This window comes from Panthera pardus, unplaced genomic scaffold (genome assembly GCF_024362965.1).
Source record: "Panthera pardus isolate Hobbes unplaced genomic scaffold, ASM2436296v1 HiC_scaffold_22, whole genome shotgun sequence".
NCBI lineage: Eukaryota > Metazoa > Chordata > Mammalia > Carnivora > Felidae > Panthera > Panthera pardus.
Window position 1 is genome coordinate 37518183 of NW_026526788.1, and position 26334 is coordinate 37544516.

General features: G+C 48.9%; 1 protein-coding gene and 1 long non-coding RNA gene across 2 annotated transcripts in view; both read right to left on the reverse strand.

Annotated features, from left to right (window-relative positions):
- Nucleotides 1–5496: 5496 nt before the first annotated feature.
- Nucleotides 5497–7658, reverse strand: LOC109264278 (uncharacterized). The gene is made up of 2 exons (XR_002078674.2): nucleotides 6489–7658; nucleotides 5497–5703 (listed from the first exon to the last, which is right to left on the reverse strand). It is a non-coding gene; the product is annotated as an uncharacterized LOC109264278 (long non-coding RNA).
- A 13315-nt stretch (nucleotides 7659–20973) lies between these two features.
- The window catches only part of POLR3A (RNA polymerase III subunit A), a 51864-nt gene continuing 46503 nt past the window's right edge, over nucleotides 20974–26334 (reverse strand). Inside the window, exons 27-31 of the mRNA XM_019444709.2 lie at nucleotides 25496–25660; nucleotides 24866–25030; nucleotides 24519–24650; nucleotides 23138–23270; nucleotides 20974–21450 (exon numbers count right to left, since the gene is read on the reverse strand). Coding sequence (XP_019300254.1) covers nucleotides 21302–21450; nucleotides 23138–23270; nucleotides 24519–24650; nucleotides 24866–25030; nucleotides 25496–25660 — 744 coding nt within the window. The 3' untranslated portion in view covers nucleotides 20974–21301. The remainder of the gene's footprint in view (nucleotides 21451–23137; nucleotides 23271–24518; nucleotides 24651–24865; nucleotides 25031–25495; nucleotides 25661–26334) is intronic.

Sequence of the window (26334 nt, forward strand, 5' to 3'; positions counted from 1 at the left end):
ATCTGGAAGCACCACTGTTCCTCTTACCTGCAGGTACTCTTTCCGTCCCTGTCTACCACTAGAGTTTTCTTTTAGGATCCTAGATTCTTCATTTATATCTTAGCATTGCTTCCTGGGCCGGCCTGCCTGAGCTTGTATATTCCAAGATAGAAATCAGGGCAAGGTTTTAATTTCTAGTAACGTTATTCATTTCCACAGCTCAGAGTCAAAGGGTGGCGCAAGACTTAGGAAAAAGAGCCTTCTCCCTCATCGGGGAATCCACCTTCAATTTCTATGGCTCGTTCTTACTCCCAACAACCCACTCACTCTTTTGGCCCCCATCCTTCCAGTGTCGCCATATGATAATCTGGTTAGAGCAGCAGTAGGTATTGACCGTACTGGTACTAGATAAACGCTATTCCCATGCGTTTATACCATGAGCTATGGATAGACTGTGATTACTTCCCATTTCATGCACAAGTTTTTCATTTTTTTCCCGGAGGGAATAATTATCCACCCCGCCCCCTCATTTGCTTCATTTTCTTTGTACTCAATGCCAAACTCTATCAGTTGTTGAAATCTCCCCTCACTAAATTCAGATGATAGTCTACTAGTTTAATTTCCGTGTTTTTTTTTTTTCTTTAAAGTTTGCTTTTATTTTGAGAAAGATACCTAGAGCAAGCAGGGGAGGGGCAGAGAGAGGGGGAGGGAGAGAATCCCAAGCAGGCTCCTCACTGTCAGTGCAGAGCCCCATGTGGGCTCAAACTCACAAACTGTGAGATCATGACTTGAGCCAAAGTGAAGAGTCGGACACTTAACTGACTGAGCCATCCAGGCGCACCACCCCCCACCCAGTTTAATTTCCTTAATGAAATCTCTCCTGGAGTTTTCTGACCTAACCTGAGTTGGGCTGTTTGCCCTCTAGGCCTGTTACACTGCTTTCCTCCTGTAGTCAGTCTGCCTGCAGAAGTATCCTCTGGGATTCTCTCTACACTTCTCTCCTGGGTCAGATTCCTAGTTTCCTTGGTCTGTCTTTTTTTTTTTTTTTTTTTTTAAAGCAATCTCTAGGCCCAATGTGGGGCTTGAACTCACAACCTCAAGATCAAGAGTTGCATGCTTTGCTGACTAAGCCAGCTGGGCTCCCCTCAGTTGTCTTTTTCTTGGTTTATTGCCTTATTCTGGTGAAACATATCCTCCAGCAGCATTTCCAACTAAGTACATGAGAACAATTTTTTTTTAATTTATTTATTCTGAGAGAGGGAAAAGAAGGAGAGAGAGCACAAGCAGGGAGGGGGAGAGAGAGAGGGAGAGGATCCCAAGCAGGCTTTGCCCTGTCAGGAAAGAAAAAAAAAACTTTTTTGATCTTTAAAATTTTGTTTTCAAGTTTATTTATTTATTTTGAGACAGAGAGAGGGAGAGAGTATGAACTGGGGAGAGGCAGAGAGAGAGAGAGAGAGAGAGTCTCAAGCAGGCTCTACAAGGTCAGTGCGGGGCTTGAACTCACGAATCATGAGATCATGACCTGAGCCGAAACCAAGAGTCAGATGCTTAACGGACTGAGCCACGCAGGAGCCCCAGAAGCTTTTTTGATCTTAAATGACTGAAAATGCCTTTTTCTACTTTCAAATTTGATTGATAACTTGGTTGGGTATGAAATTTTAAGTTGGGGATAACTTACCTTCAGGATTTTGAGAACATTCCTTATGTGTCTTCTGACTTGTGGTGCTTCTTTTGAGACATTCAAGTCATTCTTCTTTCTTTTTTTTAAAACAAAATTTAATGTTTATTTATTTTTGAGCGAGGGAGAGAAACAGAGTGTGAGAGGAGGGGCAGGGAGAGAAGGAGACAAAGAATCCGAAGCAGGCTCCAGGTTCTGAGTAGTCAGTACAGAACCTGATGTGGGGCTCAAACTCAAGAACCATGAGATCATGACCCGAGCTGAAGTCAGACACTTAACAGACTGAGTCACTCAGGTTCCCCAAGCCATTCTTAAATCTGACCGGTTCCTCTATCCCTTTGGAAATTTGTAGAACCTTCTTTTTGTCTTCTGTGTTCTGGATTATGATGATTTTTCTTGATGTGGTTCTGTTTTCATCCATTGTGTCAGGTGTTTGGTAGGTCCTTTTATTTTTCACTTATTTATTATTTATTTTTATTTTTTAAAGATTTTATTTGGGGGGCACTTCAGTGGCTAAGTCGGTTGAGCCTCTAACGTCAACTCTTCAGCTCAGTTCATGATCCCAGGGTTGTGGGATTTAGCCCCATACCCAGTTCCACACTGAGTATGAAATCTGCTTAAGATTCTCTCTCTCTCTCTCTCTCTCTCTCTCTCTCTCTCTCCCCCTCTGTCACTCTCTCCAGCTTGTGCTCTAAAAACACAAACAAACAAAACAAAACTTATTTTAAGTAACACCCAACGTGGGACTTGAATCCAACAACCCCAAGATCGAGAGTCACATGTTCTACTGACTGAGCTGGCCGGATGCTCCTTTGTGGGCCCCCCCACCTTTTTCTTAAATGTTTATTTTTGACAGAGACAGAGAGTGGGGGAGGGGCTGAGAGAGGGGACCGAGGGTCTGAAGGAGGCTCTGAGCTGTCAGCAGATAGCCGGATGCACAGCTCACACTCATGAACTGTGAGATCATGAGCTGGACCAAAGTTGGGTGTTTAACCTACTGAGGCACCCAGGCATCCCTGTATGTCCTTCAATTTGGGGAAAATTCTTTCAAGTATTTTTTTTTAGTGTTTATTTTTGAGAGAGAGAGCATGAGCAGGTGAGGGCAGAGAGAGAGGGAGACAGAAGATCCAAAGCGGCCTCTGCACTGTCAGCAGTGAGCCTGATGCAGGGCTCAAACTCACGAGGTGTGAGATCATGACCTGAGCCAAAGTGTCAGCGTGCTTAATCCCACACTTTAGGTACAGAACCCCATGCCTGGTTTAGCCCAATATCTCCTAATCTGAGACCCTCTGGTTTACTTTCTCCTGAAAATAAACTTTTAGTGTTACACAGTAGTTTAGATGGTAGAATAGGAGTGGGTATTTGGGGCGTCTGGTCTCTTCTTAAATTCTCAAACAATTCTCTTGTTCTTAGCCCGAACCTCACTGCTAATTCTGGCGCCACTGATTCCTGAGCCTTTTGGAGATTCCACATAGTAAACCTAGTTGCCTTTCGCTTCTCCCCCTGCCGATTTAGGATTCGGCTCTCGCGGACCTGCTGAATTCGTTGCCACTCATTAGTTTTCCAGCTTCCAAAATTGAGTTGTGTTGCCGGCTCCAGGCTCCATTCCCATTCCTAATGCCTGGCCCTTTCTACACGTTCATGGTCCTTGTAGGGTCTCAGCCGAAAGACCGCTTAGGTCTTTGCCAAGGTCTGTCTACTGTGGCTGGGGCCAGACTCCAGCTGTCCCGGTGCTGGACAGCTAGAAATCTCCACTCAGCTGTCCAGCTGCAGAGGCCTGATTCTCTGCTCTGTTCACGAGTCTGGCGCTCTGGGTGGGTTGGTTTAGGGGTCAGCCAAGCTTCAAGGGGGATTCTGAAATAATCAACTCTACTGATTTAAAATACAAGATATTGATTTACTTACAAGAACATTCGCTCATTTAAGAGTACAATCTTGACAAATGTAAACAGCTGTATGACCTTCATCACAACCAAAATATAGAATATTCCCATCACCTCAGAAAGCTTCCTACGCCCCCAAGGGGGATTGTAAGGTAAATTTTGGGGGGAGAGTCTCCTTTTCTGTATCTCCTCACCATACCCCTTGCCTTGGCAGCCTTGCACGCTGATCTGCTTTTCCCACCAAGTGAGACGGCCATTGTCTCCTTGGACACTATTTTCCACAGTTTAGAAAATGTCCTCAGGGCGCCTGGGTGGCTCAGTCTGTTAAGCATCCAACTTTGGCTCAGGTCAGGATCTCTTGGTCTGTGAGTTCGAGCCCCACGTTGGGCTCTGTGCTGACCACTCAGAGCCTGGAGCCTGCTTTGGATTCTGTGTCTCCCTCTCTCTCTGACCCTCCCCTGTTCATGCTCTGTCTCTCTCTGTCTCAAAAATAAATAAACGTTAAAAAAAAAATTTAAAAAAAAAGAGTTGAATGCTCAACCAGACTGAGGCACCCAGGTGCCCCCAAATATCTTTTTAAATATTATTTTAATGTTTTTTTTTAATACAGAGCACAAGAAGGGGAGGAGTAGAGAGAGGGGGAGACAGAGGATATGAAGTAGACTCTGTGCTGGTTGGGGCTTGAACTCACAAACCACAAGATCACAACCCAGCCAAAGTCAGATGCTCAACTGACTGAGCCACCCAGGTGCCCCCCAAATATTTATTTTATTTTATTATTTAAAAAATTTTTTTTCAACGTTTATTTATTTTTGAGAGAAAGAGTGTGAGTGTGAGTGGGAAAGGGGCAGAGAGAGAGAGGGAGACACAGAATCCAAAGCAGGCTCCAGGCTCTGAGCACAGAGCCTGATGTGGGGCTCAAACTCATGAGCAGGGAGATCATGACCTGAGCTGAAGTCGGGCACTCAACTGACTGAGCCACCCGGGTGCCACCCCCCTGGCAAAAATATTTTTTTAAATACACATTCTATACACTTTTTCCTGGCTAAATAAGAGAACATGAAGAAAACACCCCGGCAAAAGCTTCCTTACATCAATCAGGTGGGGAGAGGTTGTGTTTGGAGCCTTCCCGGACCTTGAAGAGCATTCAGAGATCCTGATAGAGCAGATCTAGCCAGAGGCTCCGGGGTCACACTCTGCTACGTGCTCTCTGGGTGGCCTCTGGCCACTCCTGGGGAGGCAGGTGTTGTGACTGGTCAACCACGTAGAAAGCCTGGTGACTTTAGAGTCAGATGGAACTGGGTTTGTTTTCTGGTTCCAACATTTATGCCTGCCCTGGAAGAGTGAAAGAACCACTCTGGGCCTCAGGTTTTTCACTTACAAAACAGGGACAAGCATACCTGTTACAGGATCATTTGAAGAGTTAATGACAACATTTGATATGTTCACCGGGGTTCTTGCTGCATAACCCTATCAGCAAAACCCGATAAACAGCGGCTGTTGATTGCTACTCTTATGGACACAAAGATGGTTTATACTCTCTTAAGTACTTGGTGTTTCTCATCTTCTGGATGGCCCAGCATCTAAATCTCTCCTTCCTCCATCAAGTGAAGGCATTTCCTTGTCTCCTGTTCCCCAGGACAGGAATGACAGACCCTTACTACCCCTGCCCTTGGTCCCTGGTGGCCAGTGTGGTCAACCGGTTGCCCTGCAAGGGGAGAATGGAGAGTCTTAGCAGTAGGGCCAAGGCGGCACCAGGCCCCCCAGCAAGGCGCCCCGGGCCCTCACCAGACCACGCAGGGGTGCGGCCCCGTCGGTTCTCTGCTGCTGTTTGCCCTTGCCTTTTGCTTATCTCCTCATCGTGAATCCCTGCACTGCCTTCCCAGCCTTTGTGACGACTCTGTGTGCTGCCTGATACGTTTCCAAAAACAAACAGAACAAAACTTGTCCACATCATGAGCTGGATTTGGTTTCTATCTCTTGTCACTAGGAATTCTGACTGAGACACCGGACGTCCAAGACTAGCGACTTCTCAAAAGCAAGGGCAATGACCTTTGAGGTGCCAGGGGGACCAGGAAGCACTTGTGTTTCTGGTTGTTCTAGGAGCATTGACAGCAGGCCACTTGTGAAAGATGAAAACCACTAGTCAACAACAAGTTGAACCTCAGGAGAAAACAAACAAGTGCAAATTAGAGAGAGAGCATTTTCTCCTGTCACATTAGCATGAATCTATGTGCGTGCGATTAACTTAAAACAGCTCATACTAATACAACACTGTAGGTTAACTATATTGGGATACAAATAAAAAGGAAAGAAAATAAAAAATAAAATAGCTGGCGTGAGCAGGAAACCTCACGTTCCAGGCACCTCACGGACAGAGAGCTCGGCCTCCGCGGGCTCTGAGGGGTCCAAACAAATGTTACCACCTGCCTAGTGGAGAAGCACTTTATTTACTTACTTACTTACTTATTTATTTTTCCCTTCTTCGGTTTAAAATTATTTTAATAATTTATTGTCATGTTAGCTAACATACAGTGCATACAGTGTGGTCTTGGCTTTGGGAGTAGATTCCCATGGTTCATTGTATATATAACACCCAGTGCTCATCCCAAAAAGTGCCCTCCTCAATGCCCATCACCCATTTTTCCTGCCCCCAACCCCCCACCTCCCCATCAACCTTCAGTTTGTTCTCTGTATTTAAGAGTCTCTCATGGTTTGCCTCCCTCCCTCTCTGTTGGTAACTTATTTTTCCTTCCCTTCCTCTATGGTCGAGAAGCATTTTAAAGATCACTTCCCACTGCCCTGAGCAGTTTTCCTAAAGGACGAGGGTCATTACTCTCCTGTGTATGGCTTTGTTAGCAAATGACTTGGCTGTGCCTTTAAAACGAAATTGTGGTAAAATACACATTACATAAAATCTATCACTTAAACTATTTTTAAGTGTATACTTCGGTGGCATTCAGTACATCCACGTTGTTGTGTGGCCATCAACACCATCCATCTCCCGAACTTTTTCATCCTGGAAAAACTGAAACTCAGTGTCCATTAAACAACAATTCCACATTTCCCCCTCCCTTCAACCCCTGGCAACCACCGTTCTATTTCTGTGTCTGTGGATTTGACTCTTCTAGGCACCTAATATAAGTAGAATTATACAGGATCTGTCTTTTGGTGACGGACTTATTTCACTTGGTGTAATGTCCTCAAGGCTCATCTAGGTTGCAGCGTGCGTCAGAATTTCCTTCCTTTTTAAGGCTGAATAATATTCCATTGTGTTCATAGTGCACATTTTGTTTATTCATCTGTCAACAGGCACTTGGGTTGCTTCCACATTTTGGCTCTTGTGAATAATGCTGCTATGAATGTGGGTGTGCAAATATGTGTTCATTTGTAGACTGGGCGTCAGCTCAGTTCATTTTCCTTTGAGATTTAAATGACATCGGCTAGGGGCGCCTGGGGGGCTCAGTCGGTTAAGCGTCCGACTTCGGCTCAGGTCATGATCTCACAGTTGGTGAGTTCGAGCCCTGCATCGGGCTCTGTGCTGACAGCTTGGAGCCTGGAATCTGCTTCAGATTCTGTGTCTCCCTCTCTCTCTGCCCCTTCCCTGCTCACACTCTGTTTCTCTCTCTCTCAAAAATAAATAAAAACATTAAAAAAAAAATTTAAGAATGGAACCCTTCCTTGATACTGTCACGGTATCTAGGAACCCTGTCCCGCCTTCTGGGACCATGATGACACTATTTCTGGCGTGCTAGGTGCTGTTCTACGTACTCCACAACTCTTAACCCTATCAGTCCTGGTAGTAGCACCATATGGTGGCTGAGGGCCACTGCTGACCCACAGGGGCCTTTTTATGTATTAGGAACCGATGCCCTTTTTTCCTGGCACATCCATAGCTTGAAAAGCAGAGCAGGAGCTGGACTGGAGTGCCCACTCGGGCCCTTGGCACAGCCTTCTTTTGTAAGCCACAATGGATTATAAACACAACACTGGTCTGTGAGGATCCTGAGCCCGGCCTAGCTGGTAACCTGGGTTTGTGGAGGAGTACAGGGAGACACAGAGGTGGAGGACTTTGTCTGAGGTCACGGGGGGCCAAGGCAGACTTAGAGCAGAACGAGGCCTGCTTTAAAACATAGACCTCATTTTTGGGGCGCCTGGGTGGCTCAGTCAGTTAAGCAGCCGACTTCGGCTCAGGTCATGATCTCGCCGTCCGTGGGTTCAAGCCCCGCGTCGGGCTCTGTGCTGACAGCTCAGAGCCTGGAGCCTGTTTCAGATTCTGTGTCTCCCTCTTTCTCTGACCCTCCCCTGTTCATGCTCTTTCTCTCTCTATCTCAAAAATAAATAAATGTTAAAAAAAAAAAATTTAAAAAAACCCAACAAAACATAGACCTCATTTTTATTTAGGTATGGTGAGGCCAACAGATCGGGGGATAATTGTCCTAGGAAAGGTAGTGTGTGCCCAGCATGGTGACTGTAGCTAACAATATTGTACTGTATGTCTGACAATTGCTAAGAGAGTAGATTTTAAAAGTTTTCATCACAAGTAGAAAAAAAGTTTTATAATTATGCATGGTGACAGATGTTAGCTAGACTTACTGTGGTGATCATTTTCCATGTACACAAATATTGAATCATTATGTTGTGCACCTGAAACAAATATAATGGCATATGTCAATTATTCCTCAGTAAAAAGAAAAGAGAGTATGTTACTCACAGTTCCCAAGAGGAGGGGACGTGCCATACAGGGGCACACTGGGAAGCACCAGAAGGCAGGTGGGGAAGGGGAAACATGGCTGAGACCCTTTGTTGTGGTTTCTGCAGGAAGGATGGGCAAGGTGGGGTAAGCACATTCAAGATTGTCTAGTTTGAATAGTGTCAGTGGCTCTGGGGCATAGGGCTGTCCCTTGTTGTCTGGTACCTGGCCCTGGGGTGATTAGGACAGGGGAATAGTGGCTGAGTGTAATAACAAGGCTATTGGGGTACCTGGCAGGCTCAGTCGATGGGAGTATGTGACTCTTGATCTCAGGGTTGCAAGTTCAAGCCCCATGTTGGGTGTAGAGATTACCTAAAAAAAAAAAAAACACAAAAAACTTATATGTATTAAAAAAAAAAAAGGTGATTGGGATATGGGCTCTAAATCAGTTGGTTTGCATATTAAAAGTGCACTCCCAGGACAATCCTTTATCTCCAGGAATTGGCTAGTCCTGGAAGGGGTAGTCTCTCCAGGGTCAGCAAGGCCCCAGCATATCAAAGCATCAGAATAAAAAGACAGGCTTCCTACAAGGCCAGTGGCTAGGTTCTTAATCACTTTGCCATCCCTCCTTAATACTTTCTCTGGTCAGTGTCTTTCAAACTTTTACTTTTCTTTTCTTTTGACAGTGGACCCCTTTCTCTAAATGAAATCTTGAGGTTGCCCCATTTGTTAAAGAATGATGGTCTGGCTGAGGGCCGTGGGGAGGAGGGCACGATCTGAAGCCCCCAGCACACGGCACCCACTCATTTCAGAAACAGCCCGAGAAGCCCTACTGGCCCTCCTAAAGAGAATGGGTGCGAGGAGGCTGGCCGGTCGCCAGGACCCCAAAGCAGCCACTAGTGGTTGTGCGACCTTGGGTTAGTACTTTCCCTCTCACTGTCTTGTTTAAACAGCTTTATTGAGATATTATCCACGTAGCATACAACGTACCCACTCAAAGTATACAATTTAGTGACTTTTAGAATATTCAGAGTCATGCACCTATCGCCACAGTCAATTTGAGAACATTTTCACCACCCCGGAAGAAACCCCACACCCATTAGCAGTCACCACCCAATCTTCCCCGCCACCCCCCCCCCCCCACCACCCCCTGCCCCGAGCAGGCGCTAACTTACTTTCTGTCTTTACAGATACCCCTGTTTCATGTAAGTGCCATCACATATATGGTATGTGGTTCTGTGTGGTGCTTTGTGAGTGGCTTCTTTCCCTTAGCATGACCTTCTCAAGGATCACCCGCATTGTAGCGTAGGTCAATACTTTGATCCCTTTTATGGCCAAATAACATTCCATTTGTGGATGTGCCACATTTTGTTTATCCATTCATCCACTGACGGACATTTGGGTCCTTTCCACTTTTTGACTATTTTGTAGAATGGCGCCGTGAACATTCCTGTCCCTGTTTTTGCATTAACCCATGTTTTGAACCCTCTTGGGGATACACCTAGGTGCAGAATTGCTGAGCCATGTGATACCTATGTTTAACCCTTTGAGCAACTGCCAGACTGTTTTCTAGAATTTTTTTCATGGACTGAATGTTTGCGTCCATCCCCCCACTAAGTTAATGGTTGAAGCCATAACCCCCAATGTGATGCTATTAGGAGGTGAGGCTTTGGGGAGGTAATTACATTTAGATGAGGTCACGAGAGTGGAGCTCCATGATGGGATTTGAGCCCTTATAGGAAGAAAAGAGACACCCGAGCTTCTCCCTCCACCATGTGAGGATACCTCAAGCAGGTGGCTGTCTGTACATGGGCCCTCATGAAGAACTGAATATAGTGGCACTTTGATCTTGGACTTCTCAGTGTCCAGAACTGTGAGAAAGAGGTGTGTGTTGTTTATTTTGTTATTATTATTTTTTTTTAATTTTTTTTAACATTTATTTATTTTTGAGACAGAGAGAGACAGAGCATGAACAGGGGAGGGGCAGAGAGAGAGGGAGACACAGAATCTGAAACAGGCTCCAGGCTCTGAGCGGTCAGCACAGAGCCTGATGCGGGGCTTGAACCCACGGACCGTGAGATCATGACCTGAGCCGAAGTCGGACGCCCAACCGACCGAGCCACCCAGGTGCCCCTTGTTATTATTTTTAAGTGTTTATTTGTTTTTGAGAGAGAGAGAGTGCGAAGCAGGCTCCAGGCTCCTGGCTGTCAGCACAGGGCCCGACGCAGGGCTCGAACTCACAAGCCATGAGATCATGACCTGAGCCGAAGTCGGACACTTAACTGACTGAGCCACCCAGGTGCCGCATAAGTGTCTGTTATTTAAACTACCCAGCCAATGGGATTTTGTTGTAGCAGCCTGAGCTGAGACACAGCTGAACCATTTGATAGCTGTGTATGTAGGTTCCAATCTCCCCACTAGTAGTGTATGAAGGTTCTAATTTCTCAACATCTTTCCAGACACTTGTCTTGGTTCATCTTTTTTTTTTGTTGTTTTGTTTTGTTTCCATGATAACCACCCTAATGGGTGCGTGGAGATAGGTCATGGTTTGGGTTTGCATTTGCCTGGTGGGTCACCTTCCCTCTCTTGGGCCACACCCTCCTCCTCTGCTAAGAGGGAATATAGAGCTTCTTCAAAGGTCCCTCTGGCTTGGCTCTCTGAGTGAAGTGTTTCCTTTGGAACCCTGCAGACGCACTGCTGTGGATGGGGACTGGAGAGTGGCTGAGGGAAAGGGGGAGGAAGAGAAGGGCTGTGGTGATCATTCTCAGAAACCCTTCCAAAGAGCCCCCAGTCACAGGATGTCAGCACTATAGCAGGACTTTAGCTTTCACCCAGTCCCCACCGCCCAGCTGTTGCGGGGGAAGACGCTGAGCTCCAGGGGTGTGACAGTCACCTAACAGTGCTCAGCGGGCCAGAGGCAGATCAGAGAACTCAGACGTGCTGGGGGTGCTGGAGAGCCCTGGGTTTAATTCCCACCGATCTGTGTGATGGTGGGCCGCTTTCTGAACCCCAGTTTGCCCATCTGTGTAGTGGGATCGATACCTAACCTTATGGAGTTGTTTTGAGGGTATAAATATTGAATGTAGTAAATGCTCTGTAAATAACTTATTTAATTTTAGTTTTGGAATATTTAATATTTACATACCTGACAAAACAAAGTCCGACAGTACACAAAGGAGCACACGTGACGAATAAGTCTCTCTCCCTCACCCCCTTCTTTGGGGCCACCAAAGTTTCTAGTTTCCCGACTTTCCCGTCAGATGGATTCTGTGCATACGGTAGTTCTTTATCACACGGGACCCTAGACTTGGTGGAGATCATTAACTTGCCCGCCTTCCCAGGCTGGTCTTTCCCACCCTGCCCTTTCACCCCCTCCTCCTGCCAGTACACAGAAGCGTGGGGCTCCCTCATGTGCCCAGCTTCCCCTTCTCAAGCCCCATCCACCTGGTAATGATTTCCTAGAGAGTCTCCCAGGGGTCTCCATGGGGACGTTTCCTGCTCCAATCTCCATGGCAACTCTTCAGGTTGCCATGGTGACACTTAAGTGATTATTTGGAGACCCTTAAATAAATCACCCATGGTGGTATATGCTGGAAGTGTTTGGCTCCGACTCTTCTGTTTGGGGCCAGGGTTGGGGCCCAGGCCCGCAGACAGGAATGGGAGGCGGGGAGGTGCTCATCAGCCACTTGCCCCGGTTGCAGCGCGCTGCGAGGGGCCCGCCCTGGGCAAAGGTGCAATTGAGCCTTTGGTGGGGGGAAAGTGGGAGACGACAGTCCTTGGACAGAGACCCTGCAGCGAGGACACCCTTAACGGGCCTGTGGGCTCGGGGCAGCTTCGAGGAAGCTGCAAAGTGAGCAGAGATAGAAATCCAGGCTCCTGGGCTCCAAGGGCCTCACTCCTTGATGCTGAATACTAAGAGGGAATTCAAGACTGAATCCACTTCATTTATTCCACCCACTACGTGCCAGGCACCGTGCTAAGCCTGGAGGGCACAGCGGGGCGATTAAAACAAAAGGAACTACCCATCCTCGTGGAGCCTGCATTCCACTGGGGGGAGACACAATTAGCAAAATAATTAAAATACGCAGGCCAGACGGTGGTTTGTGGACTGGGAAACTGGGAGGGAGGGAAAGCAGGTAAGGCGGCCAACCCAGGCAGGGTGGGTCTTGGCGCGCTCAGACCAGGACCATTTCTGCCGGACCCGTGGAGTTCTTGGCACCTCTGTGAATTCACACGGAGCCCGAGCGCTGTCTTACTGAAGGCTGAATACATCGCTTGCCTTGAGTCCCTGGGAGACTGGTGTAGTCTAGCCGGGAGTCTGGTCAAGTTTACTTCTCATGCCAGCCTCGGGTGGTTACGATATGCTCCCCGACCTGTATGGGGTGAATTGGTCAGGCCTGTTGTTTGGTGGTGAAGTGACTGCAGGGGACAGGGGCACGATTCTCCTCACCCCTGGCTTCCCTTGGAGGCAATCCCTCCTCCAGGAAAGGAGTATGGAAGTACAGGCCCCAGGCGCACTGTGAACACGGAGCGAACTCTGTGCCAAAAAGCTTCTGACGGAGGCTGTGGGACTCGGTCTTTCTCCGCCAGGCTCCCTCTGCCTTTTCAGAGTGTGGATCATCCACCTTCTAATAGGACGTGGGTTTGGGGCCAGGTGAAGAGGCCACAGAAAATGACTTCTGGACACTTCCAAACCCCAAGAGATAGACGTTCACCAGAAAGTTCCTTGGACAGTGAGTGGGGGGAGCCGAGGGCCCAGCCTCAGAAGGCACAGAAGTCGGTGGAAACTCCCTGGGCCTGGGCTCAGCTCAGATACCGGTTAGAAGTTTCTGGAGAGGATGTCACTGGCTTCCTGCTGGTGGCCCTTGGCCCTTGAATGGGCCAGGCTCCCCTTCCCCAGGGCCTCCCTGTGGACCAGTCCCTCTTCCGGAGCCGTCGCCCTTGCTCTTCTCATCCTTCAGGTGGCCCCTGCTCTGAGGCCCGCTCAGACCACCGGCTCTACATTCTTCTTTATTACTGTAGCTCTTCCCTGGCTCAGCACAGCACGTAATTGTGTACCATTTACGGTCTCTCCTCTTCCACTAACCCATGCTTTCCAGTCTTAATACGATAGCCACCAGCCACATGTGGCTATTGCACACATGGAACTTGGGATATGCTGTTAAGTATAAAACATGCAGTGGATTATGGGGCACCTGGGTGGCTCAGTCGTTAAGTGTCCGATTCCCCCTCCGGTCATGATCTCACAGTTCGTGGGTTCGAGCCCCACATCAGGCTCTGTGCTGATAGCTTGGAGCCTGGAGCCTGCTTCGGATCCTCTGTCTCCCTCTTCCTCTGCCCCTCCCCTGCTCTCTCTCTCAAAAATAAATAAACATTAAAAAAAAATACACTGGATTTTGAAAATTTAGCATAAAGAGTGTAAAATATCTCATAATTTTTAAATTGATTACATAAATAAAAATATTTATTTTGGACGTGTTGAGTTAAATAAAATATATCGTTGACATTAAGCTTACCATTTTAAAAAAATGTATGGATGCTAGAAAATTTAAAGTTACATTTATTTCTGCTGGAGAGTGCTGTGACTGGATTAAGTCAACAAGGTAAGGGGCCACAGAAATTTTGCCCACACTCTCCACCCAGCACCTGGTAGCAGGCGAGCAATCATCAGGGCTACTGAATGAATGTTTGAGTTATATTCTCCAAGAGCCCAGAAACACTTTGAACAGCCTGCTAAGGGAATGTGATCTAATTTCAATATCAGTTTATTAAAAAACAAAACAAAAAAACCAAGCCAAAAAGCCAAAACAAAAACTGTCAGGTGTAAAATTTGCCAGAAGGGGAAAAGAACAGGGGGAATGAAGGGGTCAGGGTCTCGGTCCGTTTCTTCTGAAGAGGAAGAGGTTCCTTGGTCCCACCTGCCCCAGCAACATTCTGTTCTGAGGGGTTCAGGGGGGACTTGTGGACCTTTGTCAATCAAAACAACGAATTAACAACAACAAAACCCCGAAGGTCCTGATACACCAGAAGCAGAGACACGATTGTTTCCCACTTCCTGTTCCTCCGGTTATCTTTGCTAGGCACACGGCTACCCAGAACCCAAGCGGCATTTGCCAGCTTCCCTTGGAGCTAGGTTCGGTTAGTTCTGGCGGAAGGGATGGAAACAGAAACGTCATGCAGCTTTTGGGAACTTTCCTTAAAGGAAGTGCTATGCCTCTCTTTCCCCTTGTCTTCTGGCTAGAATGCCAGGAAATGGAGGGGCCGCCTTGGATCATGAAGGATGAGTTCAGGGCCATAAACCAGAGCTGGTACAAGGGGAGAAGCAGGGCCCGGGTCTGACAGCTTCGTGGAAGTGCCGTTTCAGCCCTGCAACGCCCACTACGGTCTTCTTATGTCAGAAGAGAAAATCGTGGTTTTCTTTCTTAAAGGTTTATTTTTGAGAGAAAGAGCGTAAGCACGTGGTGGGGGTGCAGAGAGAGAGGGGAACAGAAGATCCAAAGAAGTTTCCTTGCTGACCGCGCAGAGCCCGATGTGGGGCTGGAACTCACGGACTGTGAGACCACGACCTGAGCCAAAGTTGGATGCTCAACCGAGCCCCCCAGGCATCCTGAAAATCTTGGAGATTTAAGGCCGTGTCAACTGAAGACATCTTTGTCACCTTATCCCAGTGACCGTGTCCACCCTGCGTATCTGGTGTGTACTTGCTGTTTGAGTAACTGGGAGCCACCACTCCGCTACTTTCAAAACACCTGAGCACTTTCCAACACGACTTCGTTACCATCAGATATTGATTTAAAAAAAATGGCAATACCTTCAGAAAGCACGAAATTAGAAAAGCCCAACGGAACACAGTGTGAAAAATACCTCCATCCTCCGTCATTGCTTCCATTGCCAGAGGCAACTGTTACTACCGGTTTCTTAACATATTCTTTGCGGAAGGCTTTTAAATGGTAACCTCTCATTTTGTAATGTTTTTTTACTTTATTTTCGAGAAAGAGAGAGCGAGCAGGGAAGGGGCAGAGAGAGGGAGATAGAGGATTAGAAGCTGTCAGTGCAGAGCCCAATGCAGGGCTTGAACTCACGAACCATGAGATCATGACCTGAGCTGAAGTCAGATATGTAAGCAACTGAGCCACCCAGGCGCCCCGGTCACCTCCCTTTTTTTTTTTTAATTTTTTATTTATTTAAAAAAAAATTTTTTTTTCAACGTTTTTTATTTATTTTTGGGACAGAGAGAGACAGAGCATGAACGGGGGAGGGGCAGAGAGAGAGGGAGACACAGAATCGGAAACAGGCTCCAGGCTCCGAGCCATCAGCCCAGAGCCTGACGCGGGGCTCGAACTCACGGACCGCGAGATCGTGACCTGGCTGAAGTCGGACGCTTAACCGACTGCGCCACCCAGGCGCCCCTCACCTCCCTTTTAAAGAGAAAAACGTTGCACCTCCTGCGACACCCTATTGTTTAATAAACCCATATAAATAAATATATCAATATCCACCTCTATAAAGACTCTGAGTTATTTTGGTCTTACTGCCCACAACTCTTAAAATGAGGTCACATTTACTTTATGGCCTAAAGTAAAACGTTCAAGCCCCCCAGTCATATGACTGCCTAATGTCAGTCCCCTTCCCTAGCCTTCTCCCTGGTATGATATACTTCCTGGATCTACTGATCAAGCGGACTGTGGGGCAGAAGTTATGACTAGGGAGGCTGGATCCTCAAGGCCACAAAGGGCAGCTCCATCTGGGTGAATTAAAAGGATCAGAGTTTGGGTTTTATTTATTTTTTTAAAGTTCATCGGGGTGCCTGTGTGGCTCAGTTGGTTAAGCATCCAACTTTGGCTCAGGTCATGATCTCGCTGTTTGTGAGTTCAAGCCTCACATCGGGCTCTGTGCTGACAGCTCAGAGCCTGGAGCCTGCTTCAGATTCTGTGTCTCCCTCCTCCCCTGCTCACACGCTTTCTCTCAGAAATAGACAAACGTTTAAAAAAAATTTTTATTTTGAGGGGGAGAGAGAGTGCAAGCAGGGGAGAGACAGAGGGAGAGAGGGAATCTCAAGCAGGCTCCACACTGACAGTGCAGGGCTCAAACTCACGAACCATGAGATCATGACCTGAGCTGAAACCAAAAGTTGGAAGCTTATTTGACTGAGCCATCCAGGTGCCCCATATATATATTTTTTTTAACTAAAAAAAAAAAATGTTTTAAGGATATATTTTATTTTTAGAGAGAGAGTGAGGGGAGGAGGGGCAGAGGGAGAGAGAATCTCAAGCAGGCTCCACACTCAGTGTGGAGCCCATCGTGGGGCTCAATCCCACAACCCTGGGATCACGATCCGAGCTGAAATCGAGTCAGACACTCTACTGACTGAGCTGCCAAGGCACCCTGAGAGTTTGAGTTTTAGTTCTGAATTCTCAGACCATGTTTTTCATAAAAAATACTGATAGTCACCATAACTGTGAACATACTTAATGAGTGTGTCCTTTGTGCCCCCGCTATATGTGGATCTTACATGCATAATCACACTGAAATTTCACAATGATCCCATGAGTTGGGTACCACTAAATAGCACTCCTATCGTATACAATGAGGCAGAGAGGTTAAATCATGAGTTCAAGGGCACCAGGAAGAAAGGGGAAATTGGGATTTGAATTCTGATAGTCTGTTCATGGAACCCAGGCTCTTAACTGCAAGCTGGTTGACCAGATGGTAAGTCCCATGCATGCAGGGATTTTCTCTGAGGCGGGCACACCACCTGGCACAGAGCGGAAGCTGAACAAATCTTCCTGGACTTAAATGTCCACTTAGTAACACTGTACATGGAAGGTGGGGTAAGTATGGGAGCGTCCTCTCCCAGGGGCCACAGGACACCCAGTGAGTGTCCTCCACTCCGTGCCCACCTTCTAGAATCCAAGTCCTAGGGACAGAGGCCAAATCAGCAGGGAAAGACCCTGTAGGGGGGCTGGAACCAGGGGTCTGTGCTGGCCGAGGGAACTTTCTCTTTTTCCCAGTGAGCCTGAGTGGTGGGCCTCCCACTGGATCCTCAACTGTGCAGCTGTGACCCTAGATGGTGCTGGACTTCTGCAGGCTTGATCCACAACCTCTTTGCCCTCTTCTGCTGAAGAATGAGTTTTAGGTGCATCGGCATCTGATTTGCCTGTTTCGTTTACTGCTTTAGCAGGCCCTAGTACCTAGCGCTTTAGCAGGCCCTTATTAGCTGAATGAATTTAAGAGTAAGTTAAGAAAAACTTGAAAAAAAAAAGAAAAAAACCCAAACAGGCAAGGCACTTGGTCCTGGCTAGGTGGCACTTCTCGAAGTGCACAGGCTTAGGAGATGCTGCATCGTGTCCCGCGGAGTTGGGAGTTGGGAGTTAGGCCACATGACAGGGGCGGGGCACAGCACTCCCTGCTGACCTCCAGCACCTGGGAGGTGGGCTTGTGGCAGGGGACATTGATTATTTCAGGAGTGAGAGCCCACAGGTGTCCCAACCCACAGGCCTGAACTGTTACCACTGTATGTATAGCAAGTTTTCCTCTTTTCAGCTCTACTCAAAAAGTAGAGTTCTGCAGAGATGCTGCAAAAATTCAAGAAAAATAATCATACAGTGTCAGGCTCAATCAGACACGAATCAGTGTGAACATGCAGGGATACACCGTGAAACAGAAATGAAGCACCGTGATTTAACTCTGACACACTTTCTGAAAGACTCCAGAATGTCTCTCCCACCCCCACGGTGCTGAACAAGCAGGGGGCTGTAACTGAGCTGACGACAGCCATTTAATCCCCTTGTACAAGAGGTGTAAAAAGGGCAAAGGACTGGACAGGTCACTAGTCAGAAATACGAATTTGTTAATATGGAGGACACAATTTAAATGTGTTTTTCTTGGGGCGCCTGGGTGGCTCAGTCGGTTGAGCGTCCGACTTCGGCTCAGGTCATGATCTCACAGTTTGTGAGTTCGAGCCCCGCGTCGGGCTCTGTGCTGACAGCTCGGAACCTGGACCTGCTTCGGATTCTGTGTCTCCCTCTCTCTCTGCCCCTCCCCTGCTCATGCTCTGTCTCTCAAAAATATATACACATTACAAAAAAAAAAAAATGTAAATGTGTTTTTCTTATTTCTTCCAAACAGGCACACAGAAATATCCTAACCTCGTACTGAGTTTGCTCTGGAGGACACTGCCGCGTGGATCTGGGGTCCGAGTTCTGTGCTTGCCCACGGCCCAGTGCCAGAGCAGGGCGGGTGACCCCTCGGGGAGAGGTGAACGCCCACTACGGCACCCACGGTGGGGAGCAGGGCGGGGGCTGCCAGGCACCCCAAAGACATGTGGTTTCTTCCCAGGCGCCACGCTGACCCACACCCAGCCCGTGCCCGCATGCAGCGCAGTCACACACATCTCCTGAGGGCACCCAGAGCACTGGCTCGAGCGGGACGCGGCTCCCGGCAGGATCGTCTCTACCGCTCACGGCAGCGCGCGTCATCTTTCCTCTGCGTTTGTGCACTCCAGCAGTTCTGCCTCTGGGCAGGCCGGATGCTTCCCTGTCAGGCTGGTTTTCAGGAAGGCGGTGGTGTGGCTCTGAGGTTTCTTTGCAGGTTGTGCGAGAGAAGCGGTGCCCGTGGTGACGTTTCAAGCGACAACCCCGAACAAGCCAGTTGACAGGCTTCACCTGTGTCACGAACCAGGCTAGCTTAGGTCAGAGATACAGGGGTGGGAGGCAGAATCTGAAAAGTTTTCACTTTTCACTTTTTAGGTGAAAGAGTTTTCACCTAAAGAGAAGTTCCTAAGTCAACCTCATGGGTGCAAGGAGACCACAGGGCCAAACTAATTTTAACAGAATTTTAAGCCAGAGAATGGCCAAACGCTCAGGTCAAGAATGCTGAATTCATAATCACTTCAGTACGGGAGAGAAAGCATTCATTCTAACACAGACCCCAGAACGAGTGGTTATATGAAATATACCCTAGCAGCATGAACTCAGAACTGGGGGAACCCGCTACGGAACATCCGAGGAAGCCAAGCATAGTTCTGTGTAATACTACTTGAATTCTGTGTATCTTCTCTACTTTCTCTTTTCTTTGCTTGTTAATGTTTATTTTTGAGAGAGAGAGACAGAGAGAGACAGAGAGAGAGAGGGGAAAGCAGGGGAGGGGCAGACAGAGGGGAACAGAGGATCCAAAGCGGGCTCTGCAATGACAGCAGAGAGCCTCAAGCGGGGCTTGAACTCAGAAACCATGGGATCATGACCTGAGCTGAAGTTGGATGCTTAGCCGACTGAGTGGTAAAGAGGTAGATGGGGGGGGGGGGGGGGGGGGGGGCCTGGCCCCCCTCCCCTACTTTTTCTTTTACCACATCCGCCTCTTTAATCAGCCACACCATCTTCTTACTCAACAATAAACTCTTACGTCTTCAGTTTGGGCTGCTGTTTCTTCCAGCAGCTGGATACAATGAGAGAATGGGCGACATCATTTCGGAAGTAGACCTTCTCAGGTACATGGAGCCAGGAAGTAGGTCAAAGCCCCACTTTTCACTATCATCTCACTTCCAACTAAACAGCCTTGGTTTCCCAAGCCTCTGGTGAGGAGGTAAGAACCACGTCAGTGGGACTCGGCTCTGGACAGGGAGGGAAAGGAGGGCAGACTTCACAGAACATTCTCCAGAGGGAGTAGAGAGCTGCGGCCATCATCACTCTTCTCCGTGACCCTGGCCCAATCTTAAGGAGCAATTCGGTACAAAACACTGCAGTCTCCAGCAGTAAAACCGTCTGCTCTCTGAGACATGCTATGTCCATTTCTTTCCTCTGTTGCACAAAACCCCATCTCAAGCCCTGGAAAACCCACCAGTGATGGTGCAGTCACCAGCAGAACACCAAGAAGGCAATTAAATGTGGGTTTTCCTGGGATACCCTGCGGGCTCTCCTCCCAGCCTGACAGGTGCTTTCGATTGTTACAGATTTACCCTTTGAGTCGCCTGCTATCGCCAAATGGGGCACACCGCCAGCTCTGACACTCCACCCCCATGTGGTCCTCCTTTCCTGTCTGGGTGGCCCGTTCACCCCTTACCTGTATGTAAGGAGGATGCCTGTCTGTACCCAGGAGGGCCCTATCCCACCGCAGCCCCCGGGGCACTTTTTAGGCCATAGCTCTGCACCTGCCCTGCTTGCTCTTTGGATGTGGGAGGCAGGGCAAATGCGCACATACCTCAGGGGGTGTGGTCGCCACCCAGGCAGTGCAGGGGCCTGGATCAGCCTCATGCATCACCTCCATGTACACTGACAGTCCCCACCTCAGCGGGCTCCAAACTTTGGCAAGGCTTCTATTGGCCACAAAGGAGGGTCTGACTCCTGTCACAAGGCAGAGTCTCCCCCTACGGGGGTCAGAGGTAAACAAAAACAATGGGGTAGCCAGGGGTGTCTGTTAAAGATGTTTCAGAGTATTGGGGCCTCATAACAGTTTCAACTTGGTTACAAATCCTAGTTGGTCCCTTTGGTTAACCAGTTTTTCCCATGATACTTTGATGCTGGCTCTCTTAGTTTTTATAGCTTCTTGGTTTTGAAAGTAAAGCCAAAATAATAACAAATAACGAGACTCTTTACTGAACAAATAAATAATAGTGATAACATTTACATGAGTAGGCCATGTTGAGAGATTCTAGCATGACTGAGGGACAGAAAAACCAGGGACATGCCCTGACCGTGAGGCTTATAGCTGGCTCTGGGTCATGGTGTGAAACTCCTGAGAGCCAATGGTTGGATGGGTGAAGTGAGAAGGACAAAGATGCCTGGCCGGGGTCTCCTCGTGACTCCAGGGTTTCAAACAGACAGACAAACCTCAGTTCTCCCAACCATGCACCGTGGTGTGATCAGGGCCACCGGTGAGCTGCTCCTGGGGTGCAGGCTGGCCCCATGCCGTGGCGCCCGGGAAGAAACCACGTGACTTTGGGGTACCTGGCAGCACGGTGGGGATGTCAGGGTCTGTCTCAGGAAGCACAAGCTCTCCAGATCGGCCGCCAATGTCGACCCTTTCCAGGCGGGACAAGGAGCCAAGGTCAGGAATGGTCCCCTCTTCCCTGGACTATGTGACAAGGGGGATGTGGAATTCATTTGTGTCGAAGATCAGCGGCCTCCTGGGAGGGCTTGGGTCCCTGTCGGCCTTGTGTAGCAGCTTGAAGAGCCCAGTTCCAATGTTCATGGGGATCCCCATGATGATGCATTCAGACACCCCTGAAACCAACAAGAAAGGGGATGAGAGGGCTTTTCAACACAGGGGTGGGCTCACAGCCCAGCAGGTCCCCGCTGTCTGTAGGCACGCCTTCACGTAGACAGCAAGGATACTGAGTGATGCTCAGGAAACACCAAGCCACCCAATATTTCCTTAACTTAGGGCCTAGAAGAAAAGCAACCAGGCTGATGGTCGATAGATGCCAATCCCGTTGGAAAGAGCAGCAGAAACTTGTTCCCTGTGCTCGGGGTCAGGGCTGGGCCAGGCCTAACAGCACACCTGTGCCTTGGAAACCCACAGCCCTAACCAGACACACTTAGAAGACAAGGCTCCTGCACAGACACAGGAGTGAGGTGATGGGGCAGATTCCTTCTCTGAACTCCATTCCAACTTTGGATCAGGCTTCTGCTTCCATAATGAGTGCCTGCCTACTGTGTTCTGGGCTTTGTGCTACCAGGAGACCAGAGAGACAACCACCAAATTAAAGACCAACCGATGTGAGGGTTGACACTGAATTAGCAACATTAAAGGACGAGGAAGGGGGAGATTTCAGAGTGGGAATGGTGTGACCACGCCAGGCCCTGGAGGCGGTCGGCATGGAGAGAGGTGGCAGTGTGTGGGGTGAGTGCTGGCTGTCAGTCCCATCGTCAAGCATGCTTGCTCTTACTTTTGCCTTGCCTTGCCCTGTTCTCCTGCCCCAATCTCTGTTCCCTTTTCTTTCCTCTGACCATTATCTTAAAAACGATGTAGTAATTTCTCTGTCCCTCTATCTGCAAGCTGCGTCCCTTCCGAAAGGAGGAAGAGTTAGCCTTAGGAACAAAAAAAGCAGAGGTGTCTACCCTGATGGGCACCCCCACCTGACCGCCACCTGTTTGGCAAATCCACCTAAGACTGGGAGAGGAGACGGGAAACGACCGCCAGGAAGCAGAGCTCTGGTGGTGGGGACGGCAGCCAGGCTGGGTATCCCTGCTTGGGCCAGATGAGAATGTGACCTTGGGCAGGCTACTGAGTCCCCCGGGGACTCCCGCCTCGGGCCTGCAGGGTCTCACATGAGAAGGGATAAAGAACAGCAGGCACTCAGTGCTGGACTCAGGGAAGAGCCAGCTGGGCAGCGGGCACTGTCGTGACGGCTCCCCCACAGCTCTCCTCTCCCAGGCTGTCATGAGAGATGCGCTGCATAGCAGGGGGAGGAGGCCGGTGTAGGGCGAGACCTGTCAGCAAGCAAGTTAGTTTCTTCTTCTCGCCTATGCAGGGTTTAATACCTGCACCTCACACATGTGCTGAAGGAAGTGCACGTATGGTGCTGGGCCCGGCGGCTCTTTCCCAGGGGGTCACAACATCAGGGGTGCTGGACGCTGCCCCTCTGCTGTCAGCCCAGGCACCACACAGAGGGGTGCAGGATCAGAGTGGCTGACTGCAACTCCAAGGTCGAGAAAATTCCTTGGTGCCCAAGGTTGATCTTTTCTTCTTGGCCCCAAAGCCGTTTGTACTGACAGAGGAGCCATGTAACAGAGGGAGGGACGCAGGGTGCCACAGCCAGGCTTTGGAGAAAAAAAGATCATCCGTGATTTTATTCTCAAAAAATAAAAGCTCTGCCTACTCAGTTCCCTCACCTCCTGGGAAGCCCTAGCCCACGAGATAAGCTGTCAAAAGGGCCTCTGGTGAAGCTCGTAGAGACACCAAACCTACCACACACGGAGTCCTTCTGCCCAAAGTAGGCAGCATCGAAGAGATGGTCGGCAGTCTTCTCAAAGGAGGCCAGCATCAGCACACTCTCTTTCATCTTGGCCAGGCCAAATCTCGTAATGCCCAGGACTTCACCCTGCATCAGGAGAGGAGAGGACAGGGTGGTACTCACGCCCCTTACAAAGGCCCAAAGCAACCCCATCAACAGAATAAGCAGAGATCAGCGAGGTGGCAGTTCAGGTTAGTCTCAGGTGTGAACAGGACCCTAACAGCCATCTGTCCCGCCCGTATCCCACGGCGACACGGACCCTTACACTCATGACCACGTGTCATTGGAAGAGAGAACTAGGAACTGAGAGCTAGAATTAAAGACCTAATTTTAAAAAAGAGAGTATTGGGGCGCCTGGGTGGCTCAGTTGGTTAAGCGGCCGACTTCGGCTCAGCTCACGATCTCGCAGTCCGTGAGTTCGAGCCCCGCGTCGGGCTCTGTGCTGACGGTCAGAGCCTGGAGCCTGTTTCAGATTCTGTGTCTCCCTCTCTCTGACCCTCCCCCGTTCATGCTCTGTCTCTCTCTGTCTCAAAAATAAATAAACGTTAAAAAAAATTAGTAAAAATAAAAAAGAGAGTATTTCTGAAGATGTTTACTATGGCTCAAAGAACTCCAAAGTCAAATAATTTGAGAGTTTCAAAGTAGGGAAAGAGTTAAGTAAATTTAGGTGCCTTCATTCAAGTAAATACCGCATCATCGTTTAAAAAGGATATTTATAAAAACTACATAACAATGTGGAAGGTACTTACAACAAATAAAACAGGATAAAAACGGTATGTCCACTACTCACTGCAACTACGTAACACATACGTGCGTAGAGAACAGCACAGGAAGGGAAGACTTAAAAACGAGAGCCTTTACCACAGGGTGGAGGAAACGGGTCATTTCCCCACCTAGTTCTATGGGGAGGCGTCCTGAAAACCTTATGGCACTACTCCGGGGAATATGATTTGTGGGAAAAGAGGAAAACAAAATAATCAATCTCATTCCCATCTAACCTCCCCTTCAGAACACATTAACTTATCATTTACCTGGAAATGGCTACAGAAGTGTGATGAATGGGTTCAAAGGGAAATAAACACCTTGGTTTTCCATGGAAATCCCTAAGCTTTCGGCAATGGCCAGTTTTGCTTTAGGAGGACATTTCTAATAAGGACAGAAATAACATCCCACCTCATTCCATGAGGTGGCACATTTCATCCTGGAAGTTAACCAGAACACCCAGCCTGACCACATGCTTTGGCTTTTGGGTGATGGTAACATCTGATTTTCTTTCAATGGTGTCATCACAGCCGTGTGTGAGACAGCCCGGCACACCACACCCCTCCCACGAACCTTGTAGGTCATCAGGTCAGATAGCAGCATCACGTGCCTCCTGTCGATGCTCATTCCGTGGTTGACCATCGTGTACTGGATTTCGTTGATGATAGTTGTCCGGGCAGCTTCGATGCCCAGGGTTTTCTCCACCTACAGAGAGCCAGGATGAGTGCAAGCAGCCTCTTCCGGCAAGCCGTCCCAAGTTCTCCCTCCATTCTCCTCTGCCTGGAAGCTAAACGGCAAACTCCGGGCCCTCTACCAGAAACGGACTGCTGGGCAATCTTTAGTGGCAGGTCCAGGGCAAGTGGCAGGGTCAGAGGGGTGTGCCGGGACAACTGGGAGGTGACCCTGGGCAGGAGCTGTACCTCGTAGGTGTTGTTGGAGGTAGTGCGGGTGCCCTTCACACCGTGAGTGGCCATGACTGCCCGCAGGTTATCGCCCTCCACTAGGAGTTTGTACTTTTCCTTTCCGCTCTGCTCGTCGATGTGGATGACAGCTCTGGAAACCTCTGGGATGCCCTGTACCACCACCTGCACTCGGAGACACAGAAGGCTCGAGGCCCTGCAGTGCCCATGGCCCCATGGCCCCGTTACCCTCAGAAACCACAAAGGCTGTGAGAACTGGGTTGGCACTTTGACCATCCCCGTTTCTCAGGTCTTACCAAACCGAAAAGTGTCTGTGTGCTGTTAGGGGTTATGCAGAAAACAGAAGATCAGGGGACCATGCCATATATACTCCATCAATTTTACGACAGAACAGACAGGAATCTAACAAGCAGAGTCAGCATGGCAGTGCTAAGATGGGAAAAACCTGATCCCAGAGGGACGTGGCAGAAAAGAAGAAACAGGCACCACCTTCAGTCTCCGCAGGACCTTCAGTCCTCAGGTTGCCAGACAGCTAGCTGGGTATTTGGGGGAGAGGTAAATGCCACCTCTCCCTTTACAAATCTCTGGGCATAGGCTGGGGGAGGGGCCAAGAAGGGACTTTTGTCTCACCTTGGGGAGATCCTCTTTCAGGAACTGCAGCACATAGTACATGGAGCTTTTGCTGTTCTCTCTGGGGGTGACGCACACCACGGCCTCACCGTGAACGGCCACGTCACCAGGCTTCACACGGAGCTTAGACATGCAGATGGAATACCGCACTGTCTCAGCGTTCACCTGCAAGGTGGCCGGGCACGGGCCACACACGTAGGACGTCACTGACGTGTGTGGAGGCTTCAATGGCCTTTTCCATCGCTGCCCCCAGTGAGCCACCTCATTTCCCCCCCAATCTTGCTTCTCACCATGAAGTTTTAAAATGAGACATACTATGTATTTCCTTGTTAGGTAGAGACTTTTTTTTTTTCCACAACCTCCCCTTATCCCCAAACCAACGTTTTTCCCCACTGAAAATGGATGGTCAATTCACAGCAACACACACAGGCTCTGAGGAGGTTCTGGGAGCAGGGGCTGGAGAGCAGGACAATTTAAAAGTGTCAGTGAAGCCTCCCCCTTACTGACCTCACTACAACTGCTCATGTGCCACATTTCTCAATGCAACCCGGCTCTTCTGGTAGAAGAGCCACAAGGCAGGTGGCCCGAGCTAGGCTACAGAAGCCCCCAGGCCGGGAAACTGGGCACTCAAATCTGGAATCACAGTCTATGGGCAACACAAACTTGGTACTTGAGAGAATGGGCTGAAACAATGTATTAAGGGCAGTATGGATGTTAACTACCTGGGAGGAAGAGGAAAGTGCCAGGAAGTTACTCAATTTGCAACCTTGCCTCAACTGATCTGTGAGAAAGGCTGATGTTCTTTCAATCTTTATGTATTCAGGAACACCAGTAATAGT